The sequence below is a fragment of the Nycticebus coucang genome, chromosome 6 (genome assembly GCF_027406575.1).
Source record: "Nycticebus coucang isolate mNycCou1 chromosome 6, mNycCou1.pri, whole genome shotgun sequence".
NCBI lineage: Eukaryota > Metazoa > Chordata > Mammalia > Primates > Lorisidae > Nycticebus > Nycticebus coucang.
Window position 1 is genome coordinate 128,450,859 of NC_069785.1, and position 27,427 is coordinate 128,478,285.

Here is a 27,427-nt window from a genome sequence, read left to right on the forward strand (position 1 = left end):
TCAAAGCTTTCTATTATTCAGGATTTTTCTCAGGGCAAGTTTAACATCTTTGTTCCTTAAGCTGTAGATTAAAGGGTTCATCATGGGCACTACATTGCTATAAAAAACAGAAGAGATTTTTTCCCCATCCATAGCCCCAGCAGAAGATGGTTTGAGATACATAAACGCACCTGATCCAAAAAACAGAGAAACAGCAATTACATGGGAACTACAAGTGCTGAAGGCTTTGGACCTGCCCTCCTTGGAGCTGATTTGAAGAACATTAGAAAGGATGCAGCCATAAGAAATCAAGATGGTGAGGCTAGGCACAACAATGTTGATGCCTACCACAATGAAAACCACCAGCTCGTTGACGTAGGTGCTGGTGCAGGAGAGCTGGAGCATGGGCAGGATGTCACAGAAATAGTGGTTGATGAAGTTTGCATCACAGAAGGTCAGTCTCAGCATGCATCCAGTGTGGGCCATGGCTCCAGAGAAGCTCATCAGGTATGATCCAAGCATAAGGTTGCAGCACACTTTAGGGGTCAAGGTAACATTATACAAGAGTGGATTACAGATGGCCACGTAGCGATCGTAGGCCATTGATGTTAGTACATAGCATTCAGAAATAACGAAAAAGCAAAAAAAGTACAACTGTGTCATACACCCCCTGTAGGAGATAACATTCTTCTCTGATAGAAAGTTCATCAGCATTTTAGGTGTGAACACAGAAGAATAGCAGAGGTCTATGAAGGACAAGTTAAAGAGAAAAAAGTACATGGGGGTGTGAAGAAGTGAATTCAGCCCAATTAGGGTTATCAATCCCAAATTTCCCACCACAGTGACCACGTACATTACCAGAAACAGGAAGAAGAGGGGCAGTTGGAGATCTGGCTGGTCTGTTAATCCCACCAGAATGAATTCAGTCACAAAAGAGCCATTTTCCAGAGCCATTCTTCTCTAAGAGGATCTTTGAAAACAAAACATGATTTCATTAAAGGGCAACTCAGCTCTTCCCACCAGGGGTCTGCCCACACTTGTCTATGAATGTCTGACACTACCCCAACCTGGACCCATAAAACCCGCCTTTACAGACACCACCAACTTACTCTACAGAGTGAAGACCAGAGCTCCTGTGTGCAAAAAGACTTCTGGAAATAGCAGGAAATAAAGAAGAAGGTGCGAGAAAATTGTCATTCTCTTACTTCACCACTTCTTCATTCACTGGAGCCCCCTCTCCTTTCCTGGAAAATAGGATAGAGGCCTTCAGTGCCTGATGTTGGTCTCTAATGCAGCTTAGACTTTATTGAGGTGGGAATAAAGACTCTCATGGAATCCAAAAGTAAAGAGCCACTGTCTTAAACATTAATTTATTGCCCAGTATCACAGTAGAAAAGCTATAAATCTAGACCATAGTAGGTTCTGTCCCTGGAGGACATACCTACTGCTAGAGATACGGCACCCACTATGCCACTAACGTCTCTGAGTATACTCTGCTGCCTTCTCAAGCACATTCTTATATCAGTTTATTATTTTGAATCCCAGGATTTACAACATGAGGGGAAACAGCATATCTTAGATCCCTGGACTTCCATCTCAGAACAGCAGGACATTGATAGAATTCAGGAACTCACCGGTCTTACTCCGGAATACCTTGGTGCTCTTTTATATCCTTGTTATTTCACTTTGGTCCTAGAGGAAAAATTTTAAGATCCTCAGTTGTGATTCCTTTGATTCTAAGAGAATGCCATGCCGACTTAGTTTCTGCTATGCCTTGGAAATATTTCTGAATGACAGATCATAATTCATGATTATGACTTTGATTCCTTTCAAGCAACAAAGAAAAATATTCCATCTCTATTATTAGCACTTGAACCCCTATGTAAGACACAGATTCCATGTGAGTTTAGTGATACAGTGCACTTGGTTATAAATAGGATAGACGCTTACTCAGTGTTTTCCCCAGGGAACAGATCGTAGGAGTAATAGGGAAATGAGGGAATTGTATTTTACATCTTCAACTGTGTTCTGTCTTTAGTTCCTCAGGGATTCGATATTCTACCCAAGTTTTTCCCTCATTCTAGGTATTTAACATCCACCGAGGCAGAGCCAAAAATAAACCCCCATATCCCCATCATCTTGAACTCTAGAAGGAAATCAGTTGTTTGGGTTCTTCCCACAACCATAGTCACAACTTCCTACAAGGCATACCTCCAGTCTTCCTTCTATTTTTAGCTGGAAATTTGAAATTGTCCTTCATGATATTTATCTTTCAAAGTTACATCTGGGGAATGTAACTTTCAAAGAATGTCATCAACTAGAACATTTTTAGCTTCACGTTAAAGAATGCCAAGTTTAAAACGGATTTACGATAGTGGCTTATTTTTCTCCTCTACCAAAGATCATAAGTCAGTCATTCAGGTGTTTTCTTTCCTGAACTTCACCAAAACAACTTTTAATGGCTTACATCTCTTGTAAAGATTTTACTTTTAAATATCAACTGGAAATTTCTACCTAAGTGTCCTGCTCAGTCTTCCAGTGTGACATTGCAGCAGTGATATCATTCATTTCTCGTCTTCATAGGAAAGGGTGAGGGCTACTATGTTCAAGGTCCTGTGTTTGAATCCCTCCTCTCCTATGCTTACTAAAGGTGTTGTCTTGGGCAATTTTCTTAACTTCTCTGTGCTTCAGATCTCTAATTTCTAAAATAGAGATAGTAATAATGACCTCTCCACTGGTCTGTGGCAATTAAATGAGATAGCATAAGTAAAATGGTGGTCTGGTGTCCGGCACATGGTAAATAGACATAAATGTTAGCTGTGATTACATATGTTCTCATAACTTCTGATAGGTCATTCATTATTACACACAACTGGAAATTGTTGCCCCCTTAATTCCTGTGTTCCCCTAAAAACTATAAATTATGGAAGGATAAAGATAGCTTCCGCTGACTCCTTTGTTCCCGGTGCTAAGTACAGTGCAAGGATATTTTATTGGCTTGCAGGATCTGAGTCCATCTTTTCGGAGAAAAGATTCACCAGGTTCTCACTGGGGGTTTACTTTAAGAAATTCATGGATGAACACAATACTTCTAAGTCAAAGTTCAGTGATGAGGGGGTGATGGTAAGAAATGATCTAGAAGTGGAAACTGAGTTTATTCGTAAAAATAGAGATAGTGATTTTGGTGATATGTAAGTGAAAATCTACATTAGAAAGCCCAAGTTCCTAAGGCTTAGGAGTGCTTATCAAGCTGAATAAAATAACATATTCTGATTTTAAGAGGTAAACTCCTACCTTAAATATAGCAAATATCAGAACTTATTTTCAACTCTCAATTCTAATGTACACAGAAAAAAATGATCTGGACAGACTAAAGCAGGAAGCAACCCCTGTGACTCACTAGGTTAAGTTGGTAGCATTGTGTGGCTACCAGTGTCACACAATGGTGGCTCAGTGTCACTAATTAATTCAAATAATATTATTTGATTACCAGTGAAGTACTAAAAACTGAGAGTATAAGTTTCTAAATGGTTAAAAAAGTGATGTGCTACCTTTAAAGATCTTATATCTTGTAAAGTTCTGAGATGTAACAGACTGCACTTCACTCTGTACAATTTACTTCACACCTGTCTACAAGATGCTCAATATGCTATTACCATACTTTACTCTTTCTATAATGAGCTCCAATTTCAAACTTCAGTTTCAAGAAGCAGAGATCAATATATTGATATTACTTTCCATAAATTGAGCTTTCCTTGGACAATAGTGGGGGTTAGATACTTAAGAACTAAGTAAAGACCTTTTGTTTTGTTCTTTTGTCTCTGTTCTGTGTTTTCTTCTTATTTTTTGGTGAGGATATCAGAAGGCTCTTGTCTGAAAAATGCCAAGAGCAAGTTAAAATCACCATTAAATCTTGTGTCTACAGACTTCACTAGTTTGGAAACCTTCATTCAAAGATTCAAGTCAATGCTTTGTCAAAGTATCCAGGAAAGTGAGATATAAAATTCTCTAACCCAGTATTACGAGACTCAATACAAAGTTACTAACTGCTGTGTCGCTTCTGATTTGAATTACAGTTGTGATATTTTGTTCAGATTATAGCATGTTTTACATGGCTCTGGTAATTGAAGCAGATCTACAGAACAGACACTAATTTGGATTGCAATGCAGTTTCTAAAACCTCATTAACATTTCCTACAGAGAGACGTCTAATTGGTTATGTGCCACTTTGGGTCCTGGCCTAAATAAAATGTTTCTGGGCTCCTTCCCTCCAAGATCTTTTCCACTTACACCGAAACCAACAAGGTTGTCCTCTATCGCCGCTACTACTCAACACAGAGCTGGAAGTTCTAGCTAATGCAATCAGGCAAGGCAAGGGTCTAAAGGGCATCCAAATGGGGGCAGAGGATGTCAAACAATATGATATTGTTCTTAGAAAATGCCAGAGACTCCACCAGAAGACTCCTAGAAGTGATCAAGAAATACGGTAATGTCTCAATGTCCACAAATCAGTACCCTTTGTATACACAAATAACAACCAAGTTGAGAAGTTAAACAAAGACATAATTCCCCTCACAGTAGCTTAAAAGAAAATGAATATACCTAACAAAATAGGTGAAAGGCCTCTACAAAGAGAATTATGAAGGCCTAATTAATGAAATAGCAGAAGATATCAACAAATGGAAGAACATGCCATGCTCTTGGCTGGGAATAATCAACATTGTTAAAATGTCTATACTACCCAAAGCAATCTACAGATTCAATGCAATCCCTATAAAAATGCCAACAACATACTTTGAAGAACTGGAAAAACTACTTCTTCATTTTGTATGGAACCAGAAAAAAACCCATATAGCCAAGGTAATTCTTAGTAATAAAAACAATGCCAAAGGCATCTCTCTACCAGACTTTCGGTTATATTACAAGTCTCCAGTGATGAAAACAGTATAGTATTGACACAAAAATAGAGACATAGACATATGGAATTGAATAGAAAACGGAGAGATGAAACCAGTCTCTTAAAGGGATAAGAACCTCTATTCAATAAATGGTGCCAGGAGAAGTGGATAATCACATGTGAAAGAATGAAACAGGGCTCGCACCCGTAGCACAGTGGTTACAGCACCAGCCACAGACACCGAGGGTGGTGGGTTTGAGCCTGGCCCCGGACAGCTAAACAACTGCAACAACAACAACAAAAAAAATAGCTGGGTGTTGGAGTGGGCACCTGTAGCCTCAGCTACTTGGGAGGTTGAGGCAAAAAAATTGCTTAAGCCCAAGAGTTTGAGGATGCTGTGAGCTGTGACGCCACAGCACTCCACCGAGGAGGACATAGTGAGACTCTGTCTCAAAAAAAAAAAAAAAAGAATGAAACTGGACCCACACCTATCACCACTTACAAAAATCAACCCAACATGGAAAAAAGATTTAAATCTAAGACATGAAATAATAAAAATCCTAGAAAAAAGTATGGGAAAATCTCTTGAGGATGTAGCCTAGGGAAAGATTTTTATGAAGAGGACTTCAGAGGCAACCACAACAAAAACAAACAAATGAAACTTAATTAAACTGAAAAGCTTTGGCATAGCTAAGGACACAACAATCAAATAGACAGGCTCCAGAATGGAAAAAGATATTTGCATATTATAAATCTGCCAAAGGCTTGCTGACTAGGATCTATAGAGAAATAAAATTACTCAACAGCAAAAAGAGCAAACATTCTCATGTATCACTGCACAAGAGACATGAACAGAACCTTTGCTGAGAAAAACAGACGAATGGCTAACAAACATATGAAAAAATGCTCATCGTCCCTAAGCATCAGAGAAATGCAGATCAAAAACTACCCTGAGATACACTGAACCCCAGTGAAAATAGCAGACATCACAAACTCACAGAGCTATAGAGGCTGGCGTGGATGTAGAGGGAGAGGGAACACTTTCACACTGTTGGTGGGACAGCAAACTAAAATAGCCTTTTGTGGAAAGAACTGTGGAGAGTCCTCAACTCAAATTAGACCTCCCATTTGATCCCGTAATCCCACTACCAGGCATCTACCCAGCAGTAAAAAAATCATTTTATCATTTGCACTAAACTGTTTATCGCAGCTCAACTTACAATCATCAAGATGTGACAACAAGCTAAATGCCCGTCAACTCAGGAAGGGATTAACAAGCTGTGGTACATTTATATCATGGAATACTATTCAGCCATAAGAAAAGATGGTGACTTTACGTCTTTTGTATTAAACTGAATGGAGTTGAAACACATTCTTCTTAGTAAAGTATCACAAGAATGGAAAAGAAAGTATTCAGTGTACTTTATTGTAAAGCCAGTAGATGATCTAACACACACCCAAATAGGAAGACAGCTTAATTCTATTTGACTTGGAGGGAGAGGAGATAAGGAGTGAGGAGAGAAGAGCAGGGTTGGTGTTCTCCCACTTAAAGAGCACAAGGTAAGGGTGTACGGCACACCTTTTGGATGCGTGAGACAACTACAAGAGGGACTCTACCTAACAGATGAAAAAATTGTGACCTAGTTGTGTGTATCCTCACAATAACCTGAAAAAAATATAAAAAGCAGCAATCACCATAAGAAAAACCTACATATCGTCAAGGAAGAGGGAACAGTCAACTTTAAATACATTTTTTAAATACGCACATCTACTGAAAAAAACATTTGAAAATTAGGTAGACAAAAAGCATACTAGAATAGTAGTAGATCTGAAATCAGAAAGGAAAGCTATAGTCTAGGCTTTTTCATTAAGAAATTATGAGACTTTATGTAAATCAGTATCCTCTGCATATGATAAATGTATATGAACAACCTAGCATATGGGGGGTGGGTTATACAAACATGGAAATCTCTACCAACAGAAGTTTCATGTATATGCTATAGCTACAGAATGGGTTATACTTGATATTCATTGTGAAATATTCTATATCTGTAATGCTGGCATTTGAAGGACACACAACCCTGCCCAGTGTAGGATGTACAGATAGGAATAGAGCCACGTCACCTGGTTCAAGCTTCTAATGGCACATTACAAATAGAAGATATGAAAACCCACACAGATATATTAAATTATCACATGTACCTTGAAAATATACACATACGAACCAATAAAAGATAAATCTCAAAAGAATCCCCACACACAAAATGTTGTCCTACTGCTACTTTATTTGATTTTTTGCGTAAGTAGAAATCTTTTTCCAGAAGAAAGAAAAAGAAGTGCATCATAGCAAAGGAAAAAAAAAATAAACAAATTACTTTTTTAACATTATTCCTAAACAGGAAACATTGCAAATGGAAACAATTGGGAAAATAGTAATAAGAAAGAATACTTACTCTAAAAAATTGTAAACAAATTGAGAAAAGACTCAAATTTTCTTCACCATGGTAAAAAGATATACAATACCAAGGCTGCCACTAAGATATTGCAATTAAATGAACGGAATGTCCTTGTCCTATAATCACATAAACACAGACATGGTTTTGATAATCAAAACTTTCTACTCCTCAGGATTTTCCTCAGGGCAAGTTTAACAACTTTGTTCCTCAAGCTGTAGATTAAGGGGTTTGTCATGGGAACCACATTAGTATAAAAAACAGAAGAGATTTTTCCCTCATCCATGGTCCCAGCAGAAGACGGTTTGAGATACATAAACATACATGATCCAAAGAACAGAGAAACAGCAATTATGTGGGAACTACAAGTGCTGAAGGCTTTGGACCTGCCCTCCTTGGAGCTGATTTGAAGGACATTAGAAAGGATGCAGCCATAAGAAATCAAGATGGTGAGGCTAGCCACAGTGATGTTGATGCCTACCACAGTGAAAACCACCATCTCGTTGACATAGGTGCTGGTGCAAGAGAGCTGGAGCATGGGCAGGATGTCACAGAAATAGTGGTTGATGGAGTTTGCATCACAGAAGGTCAGTCTCAGCATGCATCCAGTGTGGGCCATGGCTCCAGAGAAGCCCATCAGGTATGATCCAAGCATAAGGTTGCAGCACACTTTAGGGGTCAAGGTAACATTATACAAGAGTGGATTACAGATGGCCACGTAGCGATCATAGGCCATTGATGTTAGTACATAGCATTCAGAAATAACGAAAAAGCAAAAAAAGTACAACTGTGTCATACACCCCCTGTAGGAGATAATGTTCTTCTCTGATAGAAAGTTCATCAGCATTTTAGGTGTGAACACAGAAGAATAGCAGAGGTCTATGCAGGACAAGTTAAAGAGGACAAAGTACATGGGGGTGTGCAGGTGTGAATTCAGTCCAATGAGAATTATCAAGCCCAAATTTCCCACCACAGTGACCCCATACATGACTAGAAACAGGAAGAAGAGGGGCAGTTGGAGATCTGGCTGGTCTGTTAATCCCACCAGAATGAATTCAGTCACAAAGGAGCCATTTTCCAGAGCCATTCTTCTCTAAGAGGATCTATGGAGACAGAAAACATCATTTCATTAAAGGACAACTCAGCTCTTTCCACCAGGGGTCTGCCCACACTTGTCTGTGAATGTCTGACACTACCCCAACCTGGACCCATAAAACCCGCCTTTACAGACACCACCAACTTACTCTACAGAGTGAAGACCAGAGCTCCTGTGTGCAAAAAGACTTCTGGAAATAGCAGGAAATAAAGAAGAAGGTGCGAGAAAATTGTCATTCTCTTACTTCATCACTTCTTCATTCACTGGAGCCCTCTCCTCCTCAGGAAAATCAGACACGGAGCCCTTACCTGCCTGGTGTTTGCCTCCAAGGCAGCTTATCCTTTGAAGTGTGGGAACCAAGACTCTCATTTCTAATCCAAAAGGAAAGAACCAGTGTCTTTGACATTAACTTATTTTCCAAAATCACAGTAAAAAGGCGGTCTAGAAACAGCGGTCTCAACCTGTAGATCGCAACCCACAGGAACTGTATTCGCGGCATTCGGAAGGTTGAGAACCACTGATCTAGAATATAGTGGTTTCTGTCCATGGAGGGCACACGTAGTAATAGAGATAAGGCAACCACTGGGCCCACCAATGTCTCTGAACGTTCTCTACTCCTTTCCTCAAACACATTCTTGGACAAGTTTCTCTTGAACCCAGTGATTACACAACATGGGGGCAAATGGCATATCTTAGATCCCTGGACTTCCATCTCAGAACAGAAGGATATTGACAGAATTCAGAAACTCACCAGTCTTAGTCCAGAATACCTTGATCTTTTCTTGCCTGTGTTGTTTCCCTGTGGTCCTGGAAGAGAAATTTTAAGATCCCCAGTCGAGATTTCTTTGATTCTAAGAGAATCCCATCCAGACTTAATTTCTGCTATGTCTTGGAAACATTTCTGCACTAAGATCATAATTGATGATTATGACTTTGATTCCTCTCAAGCAACAAAGAAAAGTAAACAGTCTCTATTATTAGCACTGCAACTACTACATAAGACATAGATTTTTTGTGAGTTTAATGATACAGTGCACTTGGTTATAAACAGAATAGAAGCTTACTCAGTGTTTTCCCCAGGGAACAGATCGCAGGAGTAATAGGGAAATGAGGGAATTGTATTTACATCCTGGACTGTGTTCTGTCTTTAGTTTCTCAGGGATTCGATAGTCTACCCAAGTTTTCCCTTCACTCTAGGTATTGAACATCCACCAAGGCAGAGCCAAAAACAAACACCGTCTCCCCACCATCTTGAACTCTAGAAGGAAATCAGTAGTTTGGGTTCTTCCCACAACCATAGTGACAACTTCCTACAAGGCATACCTCCAGTCTTCCTTCTATTTTTAGCTGGAAATTGGAAATTCCTCTTCAAGATATTCATGTTTTAAAATATTTGTCCCATTTACTATCTAGGTAATGTATTCAATGACTGTTATCAGTTAGAAAAATTTTGGCTTCACATTCAAGAATACTGAGTTAAAAATCTATTTATAGTAGAAGCTTATTTTTCTCATGTACCAAGGATCATATGTCAGTCACTTTGAGTGTTTTCTTTCCTGATATTTCACCAAAACAACATTTAATGGCTTACATCTCTTGTAAAGATTTTACTTATAAATACCAACTGGAAATTTCTTTTTCTTTTTTTTTTTTTGAGACAGAGTCTTACTATGTCATCCTTGGTAGAGTGCTATGGCGTCACAGCTCACAGAGACCTCCAACTCCTGGACTTAGGCGATTCTCTTGCCTCAGCCTCCCAAGTAGCTGGGACTATAGGCACTTGCCAGAACGCCCGGCTATTTTTTTGTTGTAGTTTGGCCGGGGCCGGATTCGAACCCACCACCCTCGGTATATGGAGCCGGCACCCTACACACTGAGCCACAGGCGCTGCCCTGGAAGTTTCTACCTGAGTGTCCTGCTCAGTCTTTAAATGTAACATTAAGTAAATAAGACCATCAAATTTTTCTCTTCATAGAAAAGAATGGGAGCTATGCCGTTCAGGGTCCTGTGTTTGAATCTCTCCTCCCCTACACTTACTAACTATATTGTCTTGGGCAATTTCCTTACTTTTCTATGCTTCAGATTTCTAATTTCTAAAATAGGGATAGTAATAACCTCTCCCTTACTGGGTTATGACAATTAAATGAGATAACGTAAGTAAAATGGCAGAATGGTGCTTGGTGACAGTAAATAGATAAATATCAGCTGTCATTACATATGTTCTCATAACTTCTGATAGATCATTCATCATTACACTCACTGAAAATTATTACAGTGAGTTCGTGTTTCTATCACCAACAATAATGATAGGACATGAACCTATATAATTTATCTAAGAGAAAATTTACATATTGCTAATTTCAGTTTGAAATGATTATAAATCTTATGCTTCAAAAAACAGAAAATCCAACTCAAAACTAGTTTAAAACCAAATATGAAGAGAAGCAGGAAAATTTAACCCACAGTGAGAGAAATATCAATGTGTAGGAAACAGCCAAAAATGAGGTATATGCTAAATTTAGTCAAAATAGACAATAAAATAGCTGTTATCAATATATTCCATATCTATGAAAGTAAGGAATTAAGAATTTAAGAAGATACATAAAACATTTAAAAAACAGTAAGAATTTCAAGAGATACTAAAATACCATGCTTGAAGTCAAAAATACACAGTATGAGATCAACAAAAGTTTAAACACTGTAGAAAAAATTGAAACAGGAAACTAACAGATACTGATTTACGTATTGTCTTGGGCATTGCTTTGGGCTTTGCTGGAGCATAGTCTGAGTCAGGAAGTCTCGAAACAAGGGCAGCGCCTGTGGCTCAAGGAGTAGGGTGCTGGCTCCATATACAGGGGATGATGGGTTCAAGCCAGGTCCTGGCCAAAACTCTACCAAAAAAAAAAAAGAGAGAGAGAGAGAAAAGAAAAGAAAAAAGGAGGTCTCAAAACAAAATTTCAAAGTACTCTTAATAAAACAGGAGGGAGGGCAGAGCAACTTCCAACCATTTAGAATCAAGATAGTGAAACACCCCACCCCTTCCATGACTATTCATCCCCTGTTTACCTAGAATTAAGCCTTTTCTTAAATAGAAAGGCAACAAAACCAGGGGAACTAGTTCTCTTCTGCAGGGAAAATATAGTCTGCTATGTATATAGAGTAGATTTTCTATAGTTTCTGAACTCAGGTTGGAAGCTTGCTTGTTTTAGGTTGTATATAATTATCTTTATTTTTCATTACTTCTCCGACAGTTTATTTCTTGAAAGCTTAGTATGTAAGAAACCATTATATAATGAAAAATAACAACAGTAGGGTCCTGAACAGACAGAAAGCAAAGTTATCAACATATTTTGAATGGCCAAGTGTAATGATTCAGGCCCAGGAATCAAAGGGAATACATTCCAGGGGCCTGGGAAAGTTCAGAGTGGAGACCTGTAGTAACACACAGCTATCTAACATTCTCTAGGTATTTTCTCTCCAGAGTATATTATTCGTATGATCCTACTAAATGTTAAAGCCTACTAAATAGTTAATGGAAAGGTACTTTTAAAAACTCATAAAACTATAATATGCAGAACTTCACTTTTCTGTTTTAACAGTAGTCCATTTATACAAGTATTTCTCTAACTATGAGGACTGAGTCCGTCTAGCCTACTTGCATTACTAAGACTAAATAAGTGACTTATCCACTTGCCTATTTTGCATTGTTGGATTAGGTTTTGGGGACCCAAACATCCACTGGGGGGAAACGATAGCTGACAAGAATAAAATTTGGCAATTTGTTATGACTTAGGTAGAGAGCACATTGATTCTTTCATTATTAAAGTATAAATGCATGTTTTGTGAACTTTTTAATGTGTATAGTATGTTTGATGATCAAATAAGAGAAGCCAGTATTTTCTTTTTTTGTTTGTTTGTTTTTGAGACGGAGTATTGCTCTGTCACCCTGGCTAGAGTAGCATGGTGCCATCACAGCTCATAGTAACCTCAAACTCCTGGACTCAAGTGATCCTCCTACCTCAGTTTTTCTATTTTTTGCACAGATACGATATCACTCTTGCTCAGGCTGGTCTTGAACCCTTGAGCTCAAGTGATTTAACTGCTTCAGCCTCCCAGAGTGCTAGGAGTGTGAGCCAAATATTTTCAATATTTATCATATTAAGAAAAATTATTTTAATACAAAATACATGATTTATGACTAAATCAGAATTTAATAGATAATATTTACCAACAAAATATCTTCATAATGCTGAATGAAAATTTGTACTTGCTACTGGAACAATTGTTTCTATCAGGTTTTGTGAATTGAGCAGCTAATTACTGATCCAGACTGGTTTTTTTGAGACAGAGTCTTATTCTATTCATCACACCACAGTAGAGTGCTGTGATGTCACAGCTCACAGCAACTTCCAACTCTTGGGCTTAAGCGATTCTCTTGCCTCAGCCTTCCAAGCAGCTGGGACCACAGGTGCCCACCACAACGCCTGGCTATTTTTTGGTTGCAGTTGTTCCAACCCACCACCCTTGGCATATGTGGCTGGCACCGTAAGCACTATGCTACGGCCACCGAGCCTGATCCAGACTTCTTAATAATCATAATCCTCAAATTTTTACAATCAACAATAACAAAAATGATTGAATATAAACGTAAGTAGCAAAATGTAAAATTATTTTTATAAATTCTAGATATTTAAAGCTAAAATCATATTCAAGTAATATTAAGAGATCTTTTTGTTTGTCAACAATTATCTATACACTGAATTGATTTGGAGTCAATTCACTTTTCCTTTGCATATATTTCACAGTAACAAAGATGCCCTAACTTGCAGAAAACGTGCATTTTTGGAGCAATCACACTAGCTTACACAGTGCTAAGAAGACACAGCAGCCGGGAGTCAGAGGCTAGACCACAGTCAGCAGTACCTGACCCTGGGCATGGTGCTCCTCGGGCTCCTGAAACAGAGACTCCACCAGCAGCTCTATGGCCCTTTTGTCCACAGTGGGCTTTGCCCCTTCTGTGGGTGACAGCTGTGGCTGGTGTCCACATAGTGAAGCATCCTTTTAGATGGACTTTTAAAATGGAACATTGAATGCAATTATGTCTCATTATTCTCGTTCCCATATCCCTGGCCTCCCAGGAGCCCCTTTCCGGGCTACAATCTGCTAGAGCCAGGAGACTGAGGCTCCAGCTATTCCAGATCAAATCCAACTGGCCGAGGAGCAATAGCTTAACCTATAATCCACTTGCCATTCCTTCTGCTCTGTCCCCTATCATTTTTTTTCTAAAATTTCCTTTTTCTCCTCTTAACAATTTTTTTATTAAATCATAACTGTGTACATTAATTCATTTATGGGGTACAACGTGCTGATTTTATATACAATTTTGAATGCTTACATCAAACTGGTTAACACAGCCTTCGCCTAATTTTATAAATGTATAAATGTTTTTTCTTTTATTTATTTTTTTATTTTTTATTTTTTATTTTTTTTTATTGTTGGGGATTCATTGAGGGTACAATAAGCCAGGTTACACTGATTGAAATTGTTAGGTAAAGTCCCTCTTGCAATCATGTCTTGCCCCCATAAAGTGTGACACACACCAAGAATGTATAAATGTTTTGACATGTATACTCTACTCTGTCCCTAATCTTTACTCACAAAAAAGAACTTTGGAGAGAAGTGCCCAAAAACCTTTCCATTGCTAAGTCAGCCTTGGTGCTGTTTCAATTCAAGGACCTGAAAACATTTCAGTTCCTTCAGGCGATGAAATGAACTTGATTGGTAAGCAGGCACCACTCCATGACCATTAAAATACAGAGGTTCTGAGATTTCTAACTTGGTGTTTTCTCTAAAAGTTAAACCTTATTTCCACTTAAAACAAATTATAAATAACTTAGTTAAGCTGTTATGTGACAAAAAAGATTTGCCATTTTTTTAACATATGTATATATGGGATTGAACATAAGTAAAGCAAAGTTTTTCCAGTTAATTTGTGTGTACGGAGAAACTATGATACGATAAGGGGCTAAGAAAGATGCATACAAAAATATCTACACCTTTACAAAATTACACATACAAAATTTCTAAACATAAAATAATTGTGAAATAAGCTTATACATCCTAAATTACTTTGCATTTAATTTTCTCAGTATATTTACTTGTAGAAATCATAGGCTTTCATTTAAATAATTTTAGTGGTAAGTCTTACAACGATGGTCTTAATTAAAAAGTTAAATTAGTTACTTTTGCCAGACAGTACAAGAAATTCTACCTGAAAAATAAGCCTCTTGACTTCACAGATCTCAGTAAATCTATATGTTGATTCATTCTCCACCAGGGATTGCTGGCTACTCCTGTGTGGTTTTCAGACCACAGGGTACACACAATGCTTGTAATTTACATTTTACCTTTTTGATAAGTAAGAAGGTTTATAGACATGGATATTATACATCTCATTCTATATCTTTGTAAATGCATATGAACTTCTAAAATACATACTTTAGAGCAAGATGCAAACCAAATAATTTTAATGAGGCACTAGAAAGAATATAGGGAAGGGTGGAGCCTCTGGCTCAAAGGAGTAGGGCACCAGCCCCATATACATATACAAGAGGTGCCGGGTTCAAACCCAGCCCTGGCCTAAAAAAAAGAAAAAGAAAAAAAGAATGTAGGAAAAAGAAAGATAAGGGCAAAGACCAGACATTCAGATTCTGCTTGAAGAATAAAACTTTTAAACAATATTAAAACTGTGAGATAAGATAAATACAAATACTTGACCCTCTGCGTAAGAGCAATAAATTTAATCACATTGAAATAAATTACTTAACTGGCATCATCATCATCTAAGGATACTCTTTTTTTTTTGAGACAGAGTCTCAAGGTGTCACCCTGGGTGTCACAGCTCACAGCAACCTCCAACTCTTGGGCTTAAGCGATCCTCTTGCCTCAGCCTCCCAAGTAGGTGGGACTACAGGAGCCCACCACAATGCTCAGCTATTTTTTTGGTTGTAGTTTTCATTGTCGTTTGGCAGGCCCAGGCTGCATTCTAACCTGCCAGCTCTGGTGTATGTGGCTGGCGCCCTAGCCGCTTGAGCTACAGGTGCTGAGCTCATCTAAGGATATTCTTATATACTAATGTTTTACAACTTTTCAAAAATAGTGTTCTCTTTGCATAAATATAAACTTACAGCAACAATTGCCTATTTCTCCTGCCTATAAAATATTCTTTGGAAGGCATCTTACCCTGATTTTATCCAAAGTGGCAACTGCCAATTGAAAGTATAACTTCTGTGCAACACACAAAATAAAATCTTGGAAACTTTTCCACTGTTTTTATTATAAATAACTCATTTTGGTTTCCAAATGATGGCATAATCCATGTACTGTAACAAGCATATTAGATATTATGCCCTATTAAGCCTTCCTGGAAATCGTGACATGTCTCCCAAAGAAGGCTTAATTTAAATTCTTCAGTCTCACCATTTCAGAAAATGATCACTATTACAAGAAAATCTGTATGAAGTATTTCTTTGTCGTTCACTCTGCTTATCCCACCATGAACTCAAACTTTTGCAGAGACCTGAGCATTTTTCCATTTGGGTCTGAAAACGTGGACTATCATCTCTCAGTATCCTAGCTCAGGGCATCATTCCCAAATAATCCCCACTTTCAGGCCCATTCTGAAATAGCTCCCCACTTTTCTTTATTCCTTCACAATTCCCCTTTCTTTTCTTCCATTTCTTCATGGAATGGATAATGGGTTCAAATTCAGGCTCTGCATCATTAGCTTTGTGGACTTGAGCAAATCAAATACCATTTCCTTAACTGAAGAACATGACAAGGAGACTTAACATTTTATAGGCTTTGGAAAAAAAAATTGGCACACAACATGGTTTTCATGATTAATTTTTTCTTTCATGAAGCAAAGGAGAGAAGTCTAATTTAGAAATTGGGAAAATAAATCCCAATCAGACAAGATTCATGACATATATTATTGTCTATTTTTAAAGGAAGTATTAGGTCTTCCTTTCCAAATGGGAATCTTTGTTACACAGCTGGGCAAAGAATCTTGACATTACATGTGACACTATTCAATCACCAAACATATTACTGTATAATTTTAAATCACTATCATAATACACATGTACATGTACAACTCAGGGGAAATGTCAATTCTATTACTACAAAATAAAAGTAGACAAATGGACTGTCATTATGGTGAGTGCAGTGGTAAGCCTCATTCATCCACAAACATCTATGAGAAGTCCAATAAGGCATACAGCTCCATTATAGATGTGAGGCTCTAAATTCATAATAAGAACCATAACTAAAATAAGCATGAAATATTCTAGAAATCGTTACAAATTGTCTTACGTTCTCACAATTTTCATTATCCTTTCTCAGGATTAATAAAGTATTAAATAATACTAATACCTTTAAAACCAAAAAGGACTCTCTGTAATTGTTTCAGAGAAAACAAGGAAGAAAGACACTTGTCACAGAGCATTCAACTCCCTGGCTTATCTTGCATTCTCATCCACATGAGAAAAATAGCAAGAATCCTAATCCTTACTTACATAGGAAAGGATAAGGAAAAGCTCAGTATCTCCATCTGGTGAGGAGATTAAGGATCAGGTTAGGGTCACCATGGGACCAAGGGCCTCCCGAGTCCAAGAACAGATAGGTAACGTGGCATGGAGAGGAAAAAAGGATATTAAAGTGGAATCTTTCCAATAAAACTTTTTTTTTGAAATTTCTTTTTTTCTTTATTAAATCATAACTGTGTACATTAATACATTTATGGGGTACAATGTGCTGATTTGATATACAATGTAGAATGCTTACATCTAACTGATTAACATAACCATCTCCTTGCTTAATTGTTTGTTGTGGTAAGATATTTATACTCTATTCTTAATAGTTTTGTTTGTTTGTTTTTTCTTTTCTCCCTTTCTTTCTTTCTTTATTTTTATTTTTTTAATTAAATCATAGCTGTGTACATTAATGCAATCATGGGGTACCATACACTGGTTTTATAGACCATTGGACATATTTTCATCACACTGGCTAACATAGCCTTCCTGGCATTTTCTTAATTATTGTGTTAAGACCAATAAAACTCTAGAGCAATGAAGAAAAGGGAAAGAATAAGAGGAACATGACCAGGAAGAGAAGGAAGAGGAAAGAAAGACCCAGCAATGGTGACACTAAAACAGCACCAAATCTATCTATACTCAATTTGTCATTTTCTTCAGGGTTTTCTTCAGAACAAGTTTGACATCCTTGTTCCTCAGGCTGTAAATGAGAGGGTTCAACATGGGAATCACGTTGGTGTAAAACACTGAGAAAAATGTCCCCTGGCTCAGGGACCCACTAGATGATGGCTTAACGTAAGTAAGCAGCCCAGATCCATAAAAGAGCCCAACAGTTATTATGTGGGAGCCACAGGTGCTGATGGCTTTGGACCAACCCTTCACTGAGGGCATGTGAAGGATATTGAAAAGAATCAAAGAATAAGAGATAATGATGATGAGGCTAGATATTATAATAACTGTGCCCACAACAACAGAACTCACCAGCTCATTGACATAGGTGCTGCTGCAGGAGAGCTGGAGGAGGGGGAAGATGTCACACATGTAGTGGTTGATGATGTTGGAATCACAGAAGATGAGGTTGATCATGAACCCTGTGTGCACCATGGCACCAGCAAGCCCCATCACGTATGAGCCAAACATCAGCAGAGAACAGGTCTGAGGGGACATGGTGACCTTGTACAACAGGGGCTTACAGATGGCCACATAGCGATCATAGGCCATGGCGGTCAGCATGTAGCACTCGGAGTTGACAAAAAAGCAAAAGAAAAATAGCTGAGTCATGCATCCTGTGTAGGAGATAATGTTCCTCTCTGAAATAAAGCTCATCAGCATTTTGGGGGTAAAGACGAATGAGTAACAGAGATCAATGAAGGACAGATTGAAGATGAAAAAGTACATGGGGATGTGAAGGTGAGAATTCAGTCCAATTAGATTGATTAAGCTCACGTTTCCCACCACAGTGACCATGAAGTTCACCAAGAACAGAAAAAACAGGGGCAGTTGGAGCTCAGGTTGATCTGTTAATCCTCTAAGAATGAACTCTGTCACTGAAGAGGCATTTTCCACCACCATCCACTCCACGGATGTGATCTGTAGGAAAAGGTGTAGAGGCGACATTGACAAGGGACGCTCACTCTGTCTCCAGAAAGGGAGCTGAATCTGGTGATTGAAAATCTCAGGATTGTCTGAAAACACAAAAGAAGGCATCTAAAAAGCAGGACTTTTCATCGTGATTCCCAAGTATCTCCCATTTCCTTCTTCCTCCAACCCATGTTGTGTCTCTGTCGAGAGAGAATACTGGTAGACCTCACATCTTCTCTGCACATCTTTCCCTCCCTTCGCTTAGGCTCCACTAGGGATTATGCCTGGAAAGAGCAATAAATAGGTGGTGTCCCCACCCCACAACCCTTGCTTTGTGTTTGAAAGAAAATTATCAAGATAAGAGTGACTCAAGGCTCACATTCCTACCCTTGGAGGCCTGACCGCTGCTGGACATTCAGGGCCCTTCCCTCCACTGTCCTGAGAGGTCGAGTTTTCTGCTGAGGAGGAGGTGACAGCCCGTAGAGCAGACTTCAGCCTTTGGTGTGCCAGAAGAGGGAATCTAGGGAACCTGCCACGATTTCTATTGCAGTTTTCTCATCTGATTCGCTTCACTTGTATGAACCTCCTGGACAGCTAACTCAAATGAACTCTACCCATGCTCCACAGTTCTGTAAGGATCGATTAGAAGCACAGAAAATTACTTCTGCTTTATTATTTCCTCCAAAGTTTGATGAGCCCCTGAGGGGAGATATGACTGAGCCTATGTTTATGTCCTGTGCCACAGACCTACCATCAGATCCTTTGGGACTCAATGTTCTGCTTGGTTTATAATTTCACCTCAGGAAATTCTAATCCCCAATGCAGAGTAGTGGGTGGCTCCCATTTGTCACCCCCTTGTCATCCACCGGAGTCTGTGCACCGTTCTACAAGAGGGAGGTCCAGGGGCACAGTCACTTGCCATTTCTGTGACTTTTCCCTGGGATCGCATTAGTAAGATATTAGATCAGAGCTTTAACACTACTCAAGCCTGTGGACTTCACATTCATTAAGAGATGCCAGAAAGTGGTTGAGAGACTGGGACTGGACCCTCAAATCAGACTGAATTTAAATGCACACTTCTTAAAGTTCTAACTTGAGAGAGTAGACAAGTGATAGAACTTCCCTGACCTTCCTATATGTATATTTGTATCTACATAGCCCTAAGTATGTCTATGAATTGAGATTCATAATAGAACTATCTCATAGAGTGCTGGGAATCACATGAGTTAATTCACATAAGGTGTTAAAATGTGCCTGACACATGAAAAGAGCCTGATGGATGTTAGTATCCCTCTCCCTGGTCCTCATCCACATTCAGGTGAATCAAGGTTTCACAATCATAGCACTTTTGAAATTTGTGACGGGAACACTTTTTTGTTGTGATACTGTTCTGTGTAGTACAGGATGCATTAGCAGCCCTGCTCTGCACATTAGATGCCAATAGTGTCTCTCCCACACATATGTGCGTGAGTTGTCACCATCTAAATCTTCTCCTCTGTCTTTGTAGCCATTGTTTTGATTGTGCTTTGTCTTCAGGGTTGCACTAGTAGTAGAAAGTTACAATTCTTTGAAGAAATGCTTCATGATCTTGATATCACTAGTTGAAATGTTCTTTTGAAAGATCTTTTCTTGTCTGCAGTTGATACAACTGCAATGGTTTTAGCACTCATCAAGGCCAAAGTTTTATCAACTTTTGAATTTTCGGTCCAAATGATGGAAGCAGAACCAAGAGAGATGTCTATGATGTTGGATGTTGTTTCTGCTGCTACTTATTGGTGTACTTCCATTAGGACACAAACAAGATGATTTTTTTTTCTAGCAAATTGATGCAGATGATCTGCCATTGCAGCCTTCACCTTCAACTTGGTTCCATCCCTTCTTATAAGAGTTATCCATTTGTAAATTGCTGATTTGGGGGACATTATTTCTCCCATAAACTTTTTTTTTTTTTTTCAGTTTTTTTTTTGGCTGGGGCTGGGTTTGAACCCGCCACCTCCGGCATATGGGGCTGGTGCCCTACCCCTTTAAGTCACAGGCCCCGCCCAAGAGGTCATAAACTTTTTATACAACATCAATTATTTCACCATTCTTCCACCCAAACTTCACCATAAATTTGATGGTTTTTCTTGCTTCAACTTTAGCAGAATTCATATTGTTCTGACAGAGGTTCTTTTCAAATTGATGCCTTATCATTATTAGTGCCTCCAACTAGATTCTGTTCAAACATGGTATTATAAGTTAGTATAAGTTCATTTTTTGCAAAAAATTAAAATCTATGCATCTTTTTTCCATAATATACAAATTCCATGAATGTCTTGAAGGCCGCTTGTGCACTAAAAGGAGCATTAATTAAATCCATTCAGGAAGCTCAAGACCATTCATTTTGGGTAAATATTTTTAAAATTATATGAATCCTAATGTCCTCCTCAAATTCTGTTCCCCTTATGGAACCTACATTATTCAGAAACTGAACTCCTGGATTTTTTTTTAACTTATTCTATTTACTCTTCTCGTTTTCGTTCTTTGCTGTATTCTCTCTACCTCAACTTTTTCTTCGGGGACTTTGTTTTTTTTTCTTTTTGCTATTATTTCTAATGTTCAGGAGTATAGTTTGTCCTCTTATGTTTTCTTGGAGGTTTCTTTCCTTTAAATTGCTTCTTTCCTTCAAATTATTTATGATTGTCAAATAGCATATTTTATATTAGAAGTTGTCTTTGCCAGCGGCACCCGTAGCTTAGTGGGTAGGGCACCAACCATGTACACCGAGGCTGGTGGTTTTGAACCCAGCCCAGGCCAGCTAAAACAACAATGACAACTGCAACAACAACAACAAAATAGCCGGGCATTGTGGCAGGCGCCTGTAGTCCCAGTTACTTGGGAGGCTGAGGCAAGAGAATTGCTTAAGCCCAACAGTTTGAGGTTGCTGTGAGCTATGACGCCAGAGTACTCAGTCTCTAAAAAAAGAAAAAAACACAAAGAAGTTGTCTTTGCCCATGCCTTAACATTTGGAAGTGGGTTTATAAAAGCTGACCAGCATCTACATGTGGACACTTAGTGTTTGTCAAATGTAAGTTTCACTGTACACTGACCCATGTCAGTGGGGGAGCTCTTAGCAGTAACATCCTCAGGGCTTTTATCATAGACTAATTTGACTACACAGAGAAGAATCAATCTTTCCAAAGGATATAATCCTAGCTTTTAACATTCTCTGAGTGAGTGGAGGAAGGTGGCCGACCGTGTTAACATCTATGAGCTGGAATTTTTACTTTATCGCCCTCCTGTGATTGTGGTAAACTCTCCCTCACGTGCGCATACAGTCTCTTGGTTTAGAGACTCTGCTTCACTTTCTTTAAGGAATGATCCTCTAGTCTTTTATTGGGTCTAAATGGAGGCAGGCTTCTGGCTGCATTCAGAGGTAAAGGAGATCTTTAGATCTAATTGTGATTTAAACAGACTTTTATCCATTCTATTTGTTCTGTTCCCACCTTCACGTCTTCTAAGATATCTGGTACCACAAAATTCTGAGCCTACAAGAGATTCAATAGTGTAAAACAGATGTTTTCTTGGTTTACCTAGTTCTACCTTAGTGTCAAATGTGATGAGAATTTCAAATCAGTTACTGCTCATTTGTCTACATCCTAACTCTCAAAAAGTTTAGAGTTGTTATTCTACCATTTTGTTTTGTTTTGTTTTTCACTGTGAATTAATGCCATTTTAATCCCTCTTCTATAATGTTAGTGAGTTTCAAGCAGGAATAGAGACAAAGTGTTTACATGAAGTCCACCACCTTAGGCATCCATCCTCTGGCTTCATTTCTAGGTCAACAGCCAGGAACACACTAAGCCCACAGCAGCCCGGAGACTGGCAGCTAAAGCTCTGAGACCCTGAGCAGATGTAGATGACGTGTGAGGCCTAGAACCGTAGAGTCTCTCTATAGTTTTATAGAGTCTCTCTATAGTTGTTTTATAGTTTTATAGAGTCTCTCTATAGTTGTAGTTTTTACTGATTTATTTCATCCAATGAATTGTTTTAATATTTATGTTGCAATTGAACATAACATAACAGAATGAGACATAGACATAGACCTTGACCCTAGGATTCCTCAATCTAATTAGAAACATAACCAAGAAAATTCAGAATTGCCAAACATTAGTTATCATCTGCCAACTACCATGCTAAATTATTCATATACATTTTCTCTTCTCAACCTTACAATTGTCCACTGAACCAGGCATCCTTGTCTCACATATAAGAAACTCAAATCTAGGAGAGATAACAAAACAACCAGTAGCAGAGCAATTTTTATACTTAAAATCTACAAATGCAAAGTTGCTTTCTTTAACTGCTACACTATGAGGAATGGTGTTACACAATATAGAATAATACAATTTTTACATAAGGTACAGTTAAGGTTCTTTCGATTTAAGTTGCAGGAATCCAAGTCAAACTTATTTCGATAAACCTGTCTACATCAAAAATATGTGTATGGCTAATAAGTCAAGAATATAAATGGCTTCTGTCTCATTGTACCAGGTAGAGCAAGTCGTATCTTAAGGGTATTTCTCTTTTCCACTTTTTTTCTGCTTGGTTCTACTGGATTTTAATCTCAAATGGGCTCTCCTACATAGTGAAGAGGGAACCAGCCACATACACTTGAGCTGGCAGGTTCAAGTCCAGCCCGGCCCCACCAAACAACGATGGCTGCAACCAAAAAATAGCCGGGCGTTGTGGTGGGTGCCTGTAATCCCAGCTACTTGGGAGGCAGAGGCAGGAGAATCACTTGAGCCCAGGAGTTGGAGGTTGCTGTGAGCTATGATGCCACAGCACTCTACCCAGGGGGAAAGCTTGAGGCCCTGTCTCAAAAAAAAATAAAATAATAAAATAAAAAATAGATGTTCTCATTTTAATGAAGATTTTTTTCTTTTCTTTTTTTGTTTTATGTCTTTTTCTTTTCAGTTCTTTCCAGACTATGTCTAAGAAATCTATGCCTGTATGGACTTACTTTTGTATATTTTCTTCTAGAAGATTTATTGTTTGAGCTTTTGTGTATATAATTTTGATCCATTGTAGATTAATTTTTGTGTATGATGTGAGGTAGAGATCAACCTCCATTGTTCTCCTATGGTAGACAGTATTTCCAGTATCAATTGCCTAAAAACATCTCTTTTGTCTTTGCAATTACTCTATTGTTTGATCAACAGCCGATTGACTATACAATCGAAGATCTGTTTCTGAATCCTATGTTTTGTGCCATGGACTTATTTGCTTATCTTTGCAACAAAACCTATCTGTCTTGATTATTTTTAACACCATTTAATGTAAGTCCTCTCTGTTATTTAGAGTCCCCTAAGAAGTAAATGCCAGGAAATTGATTAGACTTGCAACACATTGATTGTGGTAAATGCCAGGGAACGATAAAATGAGAAGGAATGAGAATCAGTGATGAAGGCCTTATTAGGATAAAAGTCTGTCACCTAAGAAAAGAGAAAGAAATGTGAAGTTTGGGAAGGGAAATTTCAGCTCACAGTATGGTCAGTGTGGTAGAATGTCCCTAAGCAAAGATTTCTATCAGAAGGGACCCATGTTAGACAGAAATTGACCAGGTATAGTTAAGCCCCACCTATGCTGCTAAGAGCACTTCAGAATAATGGAGTAATGCAGAGCATTAAGAGAATTTCATGGACTCTGCCTGAACATCATGGTGGATCCAAAGAAGTATCAGCTACAGACTTTCAGTCAACTACACTTCTCACCACTGCTTCTTTTTTTTTGAGACAGACCCTCAAGCTATCCCCCTGGGTCGCCCACAGCTCACAGCAACCTCCAACTCCTGGGCTTAAGCACTTCTCTTGCCTCAGCCTCCCAAGTAGCTAGGACTACAGGGGCCTGCCACAACACCTGGCTATTTTTTAGTTGTAGTTGTCATTGTTGTTCGGCAGGCCCAATCTGGATTCAAACCCACCAGCTCTGGTGTATGTGGCTGGTGCCTTAGCCTCTTGAGCTACAGGCACCAAGCCCACTGCTCTCTTGATGGGGAGCCAAGCATTATTTTTTTAAGGCCATTATAGTCTACCTCCAAAAGTAGAAATTAAGCCCCCAATAAGTTCCTCTGAATTATAAATTGTTGTTATGTATTATATATCATTAACTATTATTTACAACAATAAATTTATTACTGGTATTATCTAACAAGATACTCCAATTCAACAAGTATTCCTTGATCTCATAAATATTTGACATTCTAAATATAAAAACGTAATTCTATATTTTAGAATTATACTATATATTATATATTCAACATATTTAATATGTGAATATTCACATATTCAAATTTCACATATGTGAAATATATTCACATATATTTAATATGTGAATTATATTAACAAGAAAGAACCACTATGTTAAATACGTTTCACATCTATGGGTAAGACAAAGCAACACAAAAATATTTGTAGGAATATAGTTTATTATCACAAATATACATTTTTTTCATCATAAACCTAATTAAATAAGTAAAGCATTGGGTAAAACATTTCTACTAACTTAATGCACATTATTTTCCTGTAAGGAATAAAAAATAGCATTTACAGTAGAAACTATATGCTTTTTTTGTTCCAAAAATTTTGATGCCCTTTTAGATGGTTATAGATTCAAGTTTTGTAATGTGAACTACTACTTCCCCTTATTGGACTCTTGAGACCCATTTGTATTATTTCTCTCATCATCCTCTGTTAATGCTGTCTGGGGCAATAATATTCTCAGCACTATTAAATGGACTAGGCTGATAAAGGACATCAGAAGCAGGTAGCATGTGGTACAGATTTTGCAATTCTTAAAAGAATAAGAATATTTAGAATAATAAAAGAAAAAATGGTGAGGAAAGTAGAACAATGTTATATACAGCTCATAATTAAGATAATTCATTTAATCCTGTTGCTTATACCAGTAATAATATTGATAAAAATGAGAATGCTTCTATCATATGGGGCACTTTGGTGACAGTACTATAATATTTACTTTCTTGCAATGTACAAAATTCATCATATTTATCCAGATTAAAAATAGCCCAGGAGATAGGGTATGAAACAATAACAAAAATATTATTCCTTTGATAAACATGCTGTTACTTACTTAGTGAACTTGGGAGAAGTGTGAGAGATATGAAAAGAAAAATATTAGACAAGATGACCTGTAAGGGGAACAAGAAGACGAGTCTCCTAAATCACACAAAACACAACCTGTAGAAGCAACAAGGTTATGAACAAAATCTCCTCATAAAAAACACCAATAAAAATGTAAGGTCCTTCAATCCCTTTACATTATTACTGCTTCCAATTAGGATACATTACCCCTCTGAATTTAATCAGGATTTTCCTCAACGCAGCTTTGACATCCTTATTCCTCAAACTGTAGATGAAGGGATTGAGCATGGGTCCTACGTTAGTATAGAAAACAGAAGAAACTTTTCCCTGGTCCATAGATCCAGGAGAATATGTAAGATACATGAACGTTGCTGACCCAAAAAAGAGGAACAGAGCAATGATGTGAGAGCTGCAAGTACTGAAGGCTTTTGATCTTCCTTGGGTGGATTTGATATGAAGAATGCTAGTGAGGATAAAAATGTAAGAAATTAGAATGGTAAAACTGGGTGCTGTGATATTAATGCCCACAACAACGAGAACTACTACCTCATTGACATAGGTGCTGGTACAAGAAAGTTGGAGCAGGGGGAGTATGTCGCACAAATAATGGTTGATGACATTAGCGTTGCAGAAGGTTAGTCTAAGCATACACCCTGTGTGGGCAGTGGCTCCAGCAAATCCCAGTACGTAAGCAGCAAAAGTTAGCACAGAACAGACGTGATGGGACATAGTGACCTTATACAGCAATGGATCACAGATGGCCACATAGCGATCATAGGCCATTAAGGTCAACATATAGCATTCAGAGATGACAAAAAAGAGAAAGAAAAACAGCTGAGTCATGCACCCAGCATAGGAGATGGTATTCTTCTTTGATACAAAGTTCATCAGCATTTTGGGAGTGAAAACAGAAGAGTAACAGAGATCGATGAAGGAGAGGTTGAAGAGGAAATAGTACATGGGGGTGTGGAGGTGAGCATTTAGACCAATAAGAGTGATCAAGCCAAGGTTGCCCACCATTGTGAAAATGTAGATCATTAGAAACAGGCAAAAGAGGGGTTGTTGGAGCTCTGGACGATCTGTTAATCCAGCAAGAATGAATTCAGTCACTAAGGAATCATTCCTAGTCACCATTTGCATCTTCAAAAATCTGGGAGAACAGAAGAAAATTCCATTAATAGAGAACCCAGCTCTCTCCTTACAGACTGTCTTTTATAAGGAGGGGGCTCAATATTTAGGTAAATTCTCCTTTGTTTCATGGGGTCTGAATATACAGGCACACCCACCCCTCAAAATTTCAACTATTCTGTCTTTTGCCTCCATGAATGTGATAATTACCTCTGTTCTTACTACCCTGCTTCCCCGAAAATAAGACATCCTCCGAAAATAAGACCTACTTACAGGAAAGATAAGATGTCCCCTGATAATAAGACCTAGCGCATCTTTGGGAGCACACCTTAAAATAAGACACTGTCTTATTTTCGGGAAAACAGGGTAGAAGATAGCAAGGTGAAGTAGCTGAAGTACAAGCCTGCCTGCCAGTGAGTGTCCCTCATCTCTCCTCTCATCTTCACTTCCTAGTTCCTCCCATGTTTCCCTCATTCTATTAGACACCTCAGTTCCCCATGATGACCATCAACGCAGAGAGGATTCCTTTAGGGCAGAGACCAAACTGACATTCTGCT

At 38.3% G+C, this 27,427-nt stretch overlaps 4 protein-coding genes across 4 annotated transcripts; all 4 read right to left on the bottom strand.

Moving 5' to 3' along the window:
• Positions 1-933, bottom strand: LOC128588273 (olfactory receptor 8B3-like). Its single transcript, XM_053595000.1, has one exon. It carries the CDS (start codon positions 931-933, stop codon positions 1-3), a length of 933 nt encoding a protein of 310 aa, XP_053450975.1.
• A 6,550-nt stretch (positions 934-7,483) lies between these two features.
• On the bottom strand, positions 7,484-8,416 carry LOC128588320 (olfactory receptor 8B3-like). The gene has a single exon (XM_053595055.1). It carries the CDS (start codon positions 8,414-8,416, stop codon positions 7,484-7,486), a length of 933 nt encoding a protein of 310 aa, XP_053451030.1.
• A 9,242-nt stretch (positions 8,417-17,658) lies between these two features.
• Positions 17,659-18,603, bottom strand: LOC128588487 (olfactory receptor 143-like). The gene has a single exon (XM_053595318.1). The coding sequence runs from the start codon at positions 18,589-18,591 to the stop codon at positions 17,659-17,661; it is 933 nt and encodes a 310-aa protein (XP_053451293.1). The 5' UTR covers positions 18,592-18,603.
• Positions 18,604-25,922: 7,319 nt separating this feature from the next.
• On the bottom strand, positions 25,923-26,903 carry LOC128588874 (olfactory receptor 8B3). The gene has a single exon (XM_053595635.1). The coding sequence runs from the start codon at positions 26,880-26,882 to the stop codon at positions 25,923-25,925; it is 960 nt and encodes a 319-aa protein (XP_053451610.1). The 5' UTR covers positions 26,883-26,903.
• Positions 26,904-27,427: the final 524 nt, after the last annotated feature.

Coding starts and splice junctions, on each gene's coding strand:
- LOC128588874 (XM_053595635.1), bottom strand. CDS start 26,882: ATGCAAATGGTGACTAGGAATGATTCCTTAGTGACTGAATTCATTCTT.
- LOC128588487 (XM_053595318.1), bottom strand. CDS start 18,591: ATGGTGGTGGAAAATGCCTCTTCAGTGACAGAGTTCATTCTTAGAGGA.
- LOC128588273 (XM_053595000.1), bottom strand. CDS start 933: ATGGCTCTGGAAAATGGCTCTTTTGTGACTGAATTCATTCTGGTGGGA.
- LOC128588320 (XM_053595055.1), bottom strand. CDS start 8,416: ATGGCTCTGGAAAATGGCTCCTTTGTGACTGAATTCATTCTGGTGGGA.